At 40.3% G+C, this 10,410-nt stretch overlaps 1 protein-coding gene across 1 annotated transcript in view; it reads right to left on the reverse strand.

Moving 5' to 3' along the window:
- Positions 1 to 10,049, reverse strand: part of LMTK2 (lemur tyrosine kinase 2) — a 94,592-nt gene extending 84,543 nt beyond the window's left edge. The window contains exon 1 of the mRNA XM_003798894.2: positions 9,647 to 10,049. Coding sequence (XP_003798942.1) covers positions 9,647 to 9,737 — 91 coding nt within the window. The 5' untranslated portion in view covers positions 9,738 to 10,049. The remainder of the gene's footprint in view (positions 1 to 9,646) is intronic.
- Positions 10,050 to 10,410: the final 361 nt, after the last annotated feature.

The following is a 10,410-nucleotide window of genomic DNA, read 5'->3' on the forward strand; positions in this document are numbered from 1 at the left end:
GGCCCGAGCTGGGGATTCGAACCCGCCACCTTAGGTATATGTGGCTGGCGCCTTATCCACTTGAGCCACAGGTGCCGAGCCTCTAACTAAATTCTTAAGCCAAAGAGGTTTCTCTCATAGTCTTATAGAGAGGTTAGGCTGTTCTTAGAGAAAGTAAATAAAACCTATTTTTCAGACATCTATCAACTCTAAAAAGAAAAATAAAATCTTGCCAATATTATTATAAAGCACTGGTACCACAAATATGATATTTAGAATATTTATGGTAATGTTTAAAAGTTAAGTGATACCTAGGCAATTGAAGCAACATCAAAAATACATTACTGGTGGGGTGGCACCTGTAGCTCAAAGGAGTAGACGCCAGCCCCATATGCCAGAGGTGGCAGGTTCAAACCCAGCCCCAGTCAAAAATTGCAAAAAAAAAAAAAAAATTCCTAGGATATGATCAAACTAAAAAGAACTAAAAGTTCTTGTGCACTGCCAAGAACACAGTAAATAAAGCAAGTAGACAGCCCTCAGAATGGGAGAGGATTTTTGCAGGTTATATTTCCAACAAAGGTCTAATAACCAGGATCCACAGAGAACTCAAACTTATTAGTAAGAAGAGAACAACTGGTCCCATTTCATTGTGGGCAAGAGACATGAACAGAAGCTTCTCTGAAGAAGATAGGCGCATGGTCCACAGACACATGAAAAAATGCTCATCATCTTTAATTATCAGAGAAATGCAAACAAAAACCACTTTCAGATATCATCTAACTCCAGTAAGAGTAGCCCACATCACAAAATCCCAAAACCACAGATGTTGGCATGGATGTGGAGAAAAGGAAACACTTCTGCACTGGTGGCAGGAATGCAAGCTAGTATGTTCCTTTTGGAAAGAAGTTTGGAGAACACTGAGAGATCTAAATGTAGACCTGTTGTTTGATCCTGCAATTCCTCTACTAGGTGTATATCCAAGAGACCAAAAATCACTTGGCAACAAAGATATCTGTACCAGATTGTTCATTGCAGCTCAATTCATAATTGCCAAGTCTTGGAAGAAGCCCAAGTGCCCATCAATCCATGAATGGATTAATAAATTACGATATATGTATACCATGGAATATTATGTAGCATTAAAAAAGATGGAGACTTTACCTCTTTTATGTTTACATGGATGGAGCTGGAAAATATTCTTCTTAGTAAAGTATCTCAGGAATGGGAAAAAAAAAATCCAATGTACTCAGTACTACTATAAAACCAATTTATAATCACTCACACTTTCATATGAAAGATGAATCACAACTATAGCCTGGAATGAAGGAGGGAAGGGGCAGGGGATGGTGGGGGGGGGGTTGGATAGAGGGAAAGTTAATGGTGGGACCACACCTATGGAGCATACTGCAAGGGTACAAGTCAAATCTATCAAGTATTTAACACTGTGATTAAGTAAATGAGGCAAAAGCTATGTTAATTAGTAGGATGTAAGCACTCCAATTTGTACAAATAATCAACACATTGAATCCCACAAAGGCATAAATGTATTCATGATCTATGTATATATGACTTAATAGTCACCATATTAATAAAAATCCTACAAAACCCAGAATAAAAATAAACAAATAAAAATAAAAGTTAAGTGACAGGGAGAAAATGTGGGCAGAGTCCTTCCAACTCATCTGTCTTTAAGAGGTCCTATGTCCCTCCAAAATTATCCTCTCTTCTCCTCCCTTTCCCCAACTCCAAGAAAGATCAAAATCCTATTATAAATATCCCAGAAGCAATTAAAAAATCCAGAACCCAGATCTTGGTTTCTAAAATTTCTGATAAAAGGGGCCAGAGCTCCTTGGAGAAATGGTTGATTCTAGGGCTAGGCCAGGGAATATACAAGATGAGCCTGTTGCTTCTTATAATGCCAGAAAGTAAATAAATGCCATTAAAAACAAAAAAGTGACACAAAGGAGGCAAATGAAAGACCTCCTGATGGCCAAAGTTACAATGTGAGTGACAAAATAAATCACATGGTATTGGATTAAAAATAAGTAAATGCCCAGATAAATAAATAAATAAATGGGGGATGGGGAAATAATCCAATCTCCATATAGAACTCCAAATAATGTAAATAAATACCTCCCCTTGAAGGAGTGGGGCATAATTTGCCACCCAAGAAGGGTGAATGTGCATTCATACACTATGGAGAGGGAAGGAGAAAGTAACTCTGCAGTGGAAAAAGCTGGCAAACATCACTCAGCCAAGTGATCAAGTGACAAAGTCATATTGCAAGCATGTGCCCTTAATGTGATGGGTAAGAATGGCTCTTTTGCCTCAGTGCCTGTAGCTCAAGTGGCACATACACCATAGCTGGCGGGTTCAAATCCAGCCCCAGTCCGCCAAATAACAATGACAACTATAACCAAAAAATAGCCAGGCGTTGTAACAGGCGCCTGTAGTCCCAGCTACTTGGGAGGCTGAGGCAAGAGGATTGTTTAAACCCAAGAGTTTGAGTTTGAGGTATTTGTGATCTGTGACACTACAGCACTCTACCCAGGGTGACAGCCTGAGACTCTGTCTCAAAAAAACAAAAACAAAAAAACAAAGAATGGCTCTTTAACTCTGTGGTTTCCCCAAAACCCAAATCCCCAGACTAATTATGAGGGGGGGAAAAAAAAATCAAACAAACCCCAGTTGAGGGCATTCTACAAAAGACCTAAGCAGTCCTCCTGAAAACTGTCAAAGTCAGCGGTACCCGTAGCTCAAGTGGGTAGGGCACCAGCCACATACACCAGGGCTGGTAGGTTCGAACATGGCCTTGGCCAGCTAAAGCAACAATGACAACTGCAACAAAAAAATAGTCAGGCATTGTGGCCGGCACCTGTAATCCCAGCTACTTGGGAGGCTGAGGCAAGAGAATCACTTACACCCAAGAATTTGTGGTTGCTGTGAGCTATGACGCCACAGCACTCTACCGAGGGTAACGGTAAAACTCTTCTCAAAAAAAAAAAACAACTGTCAAAGTCATTAAAAACAAGGAAGAGATTGGAGGAACCTAAAGAGACATGAGAATGAGAGACAATGAGGAAATACTAAAGAAATCTGAATGAAGTATGAACTCCAGTTAATAATATATTAATACTGGTTCCTTAGTACTACGCTAATGAAAGATGTTAACAACAGGGAAAACTAGGTAAGAGAAACATACAAGAACACTCTTTGCAACTATCTTCACAACTTTTCTGTAAATCTAGAATTATTCTAAAAGAAAAAGTTTATTATTAAAAAAAAAGAAAAAAAAAATATAAACAGCTTCACTCCAAGTGAGCTGCTCCCTGCAAAGTCAAGTCCACAGAAGAATAGGAGTCTTTAGCTCATATCCTCTCCTTTTAACACATGTATACACACATGCTGAGGTTCTGGTTTAGTGAACTTGGTTCTCCATCATCCTCAGTTACAAACTTTGAGTACCTACAACCTGTGACATACCATGCAAACACTAATACCAAGGATGTATTATAATATATCAAGGATATAACTCAGTCCTTGCACATTAGGTAAAGAGACAGGACAAATACAATGATACAAAGTGGTATTTGTTAAGTGCAAATGGTAGACTAGTACAATGAATCCAAATCTTTTTTGATCACACAGCCTATCAGTAAATTTTCTGTATATTTCTTCTAGTCCATATAAATTTATTTACAAACAATAAAGATGTGTTAGTGTACCAATATTGTCCATACCTTACAAAGTCACATTACATAGAAATTTTAAAAAGATAAAATGAGGCTGGGAGCGGTAGCTCATGCCTATGAGCCTAGCACTCTGGGAGGCCAAGGCGGATCAACTGCCTGAGCTAACAGGTTTGAGACCAGCCTAAGCCACAGTGAAACCCGAGCTCTAAAAATAGCCAGGCATATTATGGCAGGCACCTGTAGTCCCAACTACTTGGGAGGCTGAGGCAAGAGGATCACTTGAGCCCTAGAGTTTGAGGTTGTGAGCATGATGCCACAGCACTCTCCCCAGGGTAACAAAGTAAGACTCTGTCTCGAAAAAATAAATAAATAAATGAGAATTTAAAAAGTAAGTTTCAGTATTTTTATTAGGTACCCCTGGAACATAATACTCCACAGGTGCACACTCTAGGGGTCATAGGGGCAAGGATCTTGAAGGGGGAACCAGGACAAAGAGCTCAGTAGGGAAGATGGTTTTGCAAAGAGGTTAGAAGACAAAAACAGCACTCAGAGAAGACAGAAAGGGACAGGCAACTGCAAAAGGATAATATATGGAGAGCTAGAAGATGGGAATTTGCAAAGAACATAGTTTGTAACTCTTAAGAAAGAATCATGGAAGGTAGCACAACAAAAACAGACACCCTACAGCAAACATCTAGATGCAGTGACTTACCTTGACAAAACCAGTCAGATGCAAGGGAGCCAAACGTTACTTTAGCCACAGCATATAGTCCTGGCATGTCTATTTAACTTGACAGTAACTCAAATCTTTTAAAATAGTAAAACAAACATATTATATAGTAAAATCTGCCAAACTGTCAAAAATAGATGTTTTTTTTTATTTCATCACTCCCCTGAAGGTCCAGGGAACAGAGGGCCACAAAACCACAAAACCACTTTTTTGTGGTTCAGGGAGGAGAAATGGCCAATACCAAGATCAGTCAGGGAGAATGAACTTAACCACGTTGTGGTTTCAGGCACCAGAGGCATTTGGCATCAATAGTTCTCACTTTTCCCCTTGAATCACAAAATTAAATGATATTTGGAATCACTACACTGTGCTAACTTTTGGTAAACAAACAAAAAACCTTTTTAAAAACACCAAGGTTATTTTTCTGTTATGTCTGCACTTTGTTTCAAATAATTGGAATGCCACGGCATGGTTCCAAATTAGTCACCAGGTACAATTTTAAAATATATTACTCTTTTATTGTGCTCCACTGACACAATGATTTTACCATATTTCCCTAGTTTTCTACAACAGCAAAAAAAGCTGAAAATCGAATCTCAAAAGTAGTCTGTTCTAGATATGAATGTTTGTTCAGTTTCTCCTTTCTATAATATTCTTTCCCTCATGTCTCAGTAAATAAAAATTGTAAAAGAGTAATAAAGCACAGCTAGTCAACTATAAAAGTATATGATTTTTAAATAGAGAAACAAAAAGTACCATTCATGCCCACAGTTTCTGAGAAAGAAACGTCAACCCCGGGATTGTTCTGCCACTGCCTGGGTTAATCATGTTGGCTTTGGGGACACTTCATACGAAAATACAATTGTGTTTGGGATCAAACACTTCCTTTAAGAAAATTAAAGCTAGCAACTAGTCACGCCAAGAGCTTTAATCATCCCAGAATTTAAAAACAGGTTTATTACTTAAAAGCAAACTAATCCAGATCACCCTGTAAATTTCTAGCATAGTTCCCACATTATGAATTTCAAGTAGTGACAATACCATCTTATATTTCATACTTAAACAAACCAGATTTCTCTCTAAAAGATCTCTATCTATTATATAACAAGCTATTTTGAATAACAAAAGTTTGTAAACCCAGTAAATTCTAGATCTCTTAAATTCTAGATCTCTAGATCTCCCACTCTGAGCTCCTTCTTTGAAGCTATACCACTTACCATTAGTCAATTCTGTGATAAACTACCAAATTTACAAAGAAAAATAAAGAAATCTAGGTGACAGGGCACAACACTGTGACACTACCCTGCCCCACATCACCTTAGGGTAGACATCATCGTCATCATCAACCTTTTTAATGGTGGAGTTTTAAGAAGCCCAGAGGTCAAGTAACTGGTCCAAGGTCTCTGAGCTATTCAAGTGGCAGTGGAAGGAGGCCTCACACCACGTCTAACTCCAAAGCCCAAGTTCCTTCTAAGATGCTATGCTCCTCCTTGGATTGGTTCATGAATTTTACTGTCAACTGAACTAAAAAGTTGGATTCTTTTATACATCCATTTAAAAGTCCTTATAGGAGTTTTTTGAGGACTCATTTCTTTAGCTGTTTCAGAACCCTGGACATTTTTTTTTTAATCGTATCTATAGTTGTTATCTAAATAACACAGCACACAGAGGACAGAGAGGGTTCAAAGACTCAAAATTCTAAAAGAACTGCATGAACAGTAAGCACATCGGTATCAAAAAAACTGTAGGGATTTGATAACTTCAGTGCTGATCAGCTACAAAACTGTGGACATACTTCCTATTACTACTCAAATGAGCATATTTAATTAACCCCAAAACATCACCATGTAAAAGCAACTGCAGTAATCCCAACCAAAAGAAAATGTCAAGCCATAAATTCTAAAATGATTTGCATGGGAAGCCTCTTGAAAATAATTTTTATTTCTGGCTTGGCGCCTGTAGCACAGTGGTTATAGTGTCAGCCACATATACCAGGGCTGATGGGTTTGAACCCAGCCTGGGCCAGCTAAACAACAATGACAGCTGCAACAGAAAATAGCCAGGCGCTGTGGCAGGAGCCTATAGTCCCAGCTGCTTGGGAGGCTGAGGCAAGAGAATAGCTTAAGCCCAAGAATTTGAGGTTGCTGTGAGCTGTGACACCACAGGTCTCTATCGAGGGAGACATAGTGAGACTCTGTCTCAAAAAAAAAAAAAAAAAAAAATTATTTATCAGAAGCTATTAAACACAACAATTCATACTTTAGAAAGCATTCCCTTTACTTTACAAACCTTTTTCAAGATGCAATTCTACTTGTTTATACTAAAATGAGAGCCCAGTTTCACGACCTGCCGTTTCATCAGTAGTTGAGTCCCACTGGCTTCACAGACTTCCGTAAGGTCCTTTATCTGGAACTGCTAAAAGCTTCCTCTGTACTCTGTGACCTAATATGCTGCAGAACAATAGAAGTGAGTTTCCTTGTCTAACCACTATCCTAATATTAGTAAGAAAATATAAGCTTAAAAGAATGCTTTCCCATACATAAGATCTTTATTTTGAGCCCTAATTTATGAAGTGAATCCTGAGAATCTAACAAAAGCACATAAAAGTGTTTTCTAAGAGAAGAATGATCTGATAACTATGATCTAGAGAAAAGAACTGAACTGTAATCACACAGTTTGGTAACTTAGCTGAGTGTGAAAACAATAGACTTTCTCCCTTTACATAAAAGCTTCTTAGCAAGAACCAACAAGGTCTCAGTCTCTGTGGCAACAAGGGCCCTTGCAGAAATGCAGATTCTCTGGAAATGACGCTTCTACATAGCGGGGCATAAAGCATCCCAAGGCAATGAAGAGATTCAAAAAAAGTTCAACTAAGAAATGACTTTTTGCCTGATCCACAACAGCAACCCATATAATTACTTAGCTTTCTTATGATTGAAAATGAGTTAAACACTTTTTTCAACTTCCAAACCTAGAATTAATTCTAGATGATGAAGACACCTCGGATAAATGAACTTCAGTTTAAAAGCTGAATTTTAGTTAACTGCCTCATTTCTTTCCCCAAGCAAATAGGCTGGCAAAGGATAAAAAGTATTTTTTTAACCTATTTTTGGTAAGCATACTTGCTCACAAGCCATCATTAAACTAAACTTTAAGTAGAATAAGAAGGCAAAAGATTCTATGCAATGAGTCTATCCTTATTTGAAAATGGCTAGCACCATCTTCGTATGGAATATGGGCTCCTGGATCATCAAAAGCTTGAGAGTTATGCTTTCAACCTGTAACTGCTTTTTTATCTACCATATATGTTCAGGAGGGGTTCCTCTTTCTTAATCAGTGAGCTCACTAGTCACGGTTAGCTCAAAGGTGTCTTTATTCTTCTAAATCAAGAATCCAGCTCAGTTAACCAGGATCAATAATCTCTTTTGGATGGAAGGGCAAACCCATGACTCTAAGTTTGATTATGCATCTTGTTCACAGAATTTTAACCCTAGGTACCTGTTATTAATATGCCACACCTCTGAACACCTATCTATCCTCCAGGGACCCAAATATGAGCACAAAAGCTGCTCTAAATTACCAAAAATTTCTTTATGCTCCATTTATGTCAAGATTTGCTATTTCTATGTATTGATTAATTTTTCTGATTACTTTGTTCTACAGCACAACTCAGTTTTTGATAATTCATGCCTTCATTACGTAGTGAATGGAATAAAAACCATGGAAGAGATGTACAGGCAGAAACATTTTCATAGGTTCCTATAAAGAACTGATTTTTCGAAATACAAAAAAGTCCAATTCATCCAGAAACTTCTCAAATCCCCTTCACACTTCTTTCCACACCACCTTCCATACCTTCCCATGTACTTTCCGCGACTCTTACCTGGGTTACCTATATTCTCCTAATAACATTCACTCTTCTTATCTTATCAGAAAACAGAAGTCACCTTACAAATATTTGATCTAAAGCAGTGGCAGAAATATAGTGCTACATTATGTGGTATAAGGATAATATTTTACATTCAACTAAAGGGCACTCAATGACATAATCTGATGTAGCTCTGGAAGCAATTATATGTAGTTTTCACTGTAAATTTACTTGAAAAAATATCTTTACTAGAGACAGTACTTCCACATTCTGTACCCAATTAACATTATTCTAAAATAACTCTTGACCTCAAGAGTATTCCAAAACAGTTACAAGATTTGAAATGAAGTGGAAAAAAATCATACAAATAAGAAAATCTTAAACCTGGGTTTGTGGCTCCACCTATAATTTAGCGGTGTCACCTTGGTTAGGTCATTTGACCCCAAGAGCCCTGATATCTTCAACTGCAAGATGAATGCATTGAACTAAATTTTCTTTAAGGTTCTATTCCAACTCTAAAATTCAAGGACTCTATGAAATGCTAATTCTCCCCACTTCAAAGATAAGCAGATGATAACAGCAAGTTAGTCTGGATTGTTTTTTCCTTAAAAAAAAAAAAATGATCCAACTCAGGATGTTTTCTTGGATCAAAGTTTTATTTAGGAAAATCACAAAAAAAAAAATGATGCTGAAAAAGGGGTGAGGGGGGAAAGAAAGCGTACACTGACTTAGCTAAAATAGAAACTTCAATCACCCTTTAGCCAGTTTGACAATAGTTATTCAAAGGCTGCTACTCTAATCACTGGCTTCCTAAAATAGAAATATTCAGAGTTGTTTCCTTCTCTTCCCCCACAGATTCATTCCGAATATAAAGCAAAGCGTCTAAAATCAATTTACAACTTCAGGATAAGTTGCAGGGAGCGAAGTGAACTCCGCACAGCTCGCCAAATCATTTGCATTTAAGTATGATTAGGGCTAAGAAACGGTTCTTATTATAAAGATGTGAGAAACGTACAAGGCGCAGGTGACATCTGCAAAGGGAAACAGGATTGTCAGCAAGGGACAGAAGATGAGGATCTTTAGGCAACAGGTCCAGAGCTGATACCGCAACACATCCCGGGAGGGGTCGATGGCCGCCACCTCGCTTGCCGCCCTCCGCAGCTCCAAAGGCATCGCCTTGCCTCTCCCCCGCCCCCATCCCACGCCCCTGCGGCAGAAATCTCCCTAATTACTTGATTCTCTGGGCCTACTCCCTCCTCCTTCCCCGCAGGCCCTCAGATCCCTGGGCGCGGAGGCCAAACCCGGCCTGCCGCCCCCTCCCCCGCCGTCCCCGCCTCAGGGGACCCGCAGCCCGGTACCAGCCACCCGACCGCTCACCTGCACCTGTTTGCGGAAGTGGCGCGGCCCCAGCACTGCCAGCGGCCAGGAGCAGCAGTAGCAGCCTCCGCAACGCCGGCGGCCCCGGCATCTCGTCCACCGCGCGGCTCCGGGGCCGGCTCTCCGGTCGCCTTCCTTTCGTCCGTCCGTCAGGCGGTTCTGCCTTCCTTAGCAGCCTCAGCAGCACCCGCGCCGACTGCTCCTCAGCACACGTTGCTTTCGCCAAACCTCAGTCTGGCTCCTGGTCCGCACCTGCCACTCTGGCCACAGAAACACCATCCTTCCCGCTCGTCTGCACCGCTGCCGCCGCCTCTCAACAGCAGCAACGGCAGCAGCCCTGCGGAGCCGCGGGCCCGGGCAGCCGCGCTCCCGCCGCCATGATGGGCTGCGTCATGTGGCGTAGGCGGGGGCGGGACGCCGTGATAGACCGCCCGGCCAGCCATTCGTCAGTCCACACCGGCCGGGGAGACCCCGCCCAACCATCCTGAAGGAGGGAGAAGTGGCTACCGGTGCGCCCCCTGCAGACGGAAGAGTGCGTGGGCATCAGGTAATACAATTATTTTATATTGAAAAATACAGGAAAATGTAAAGACCATAAAAATCATCCTGTTTTTTCCTCAGTGTTTCATAATATGCAAAAATCGGTCTGTTTTGTCTTCTCCTTTTTTTACTTGTCAGAGCTGTTTTAGGCTCTCCTTAGGTTGACCTATACATCCTACGGCCATCAAGAAGATTTTCAGTAAGAAGAAAATGCCTTTCCCCGC

The sequence above is a fragment of the Otolemur garnettii genome, unplaced genomic scaffold (genome assembly GCF_000181295.1).
Source record: "Otolemur garnettii isolate 467f Iridium unplaced genomic scaffold, OtoGar3 scaffold00142, whole genome shotgun sequence".
Lineage (NCBI taxonomy): Eukaryota > Metazoa > Chordata > Mammalia > Primates > Galagidae > Otolemur > Otolemur garnettii.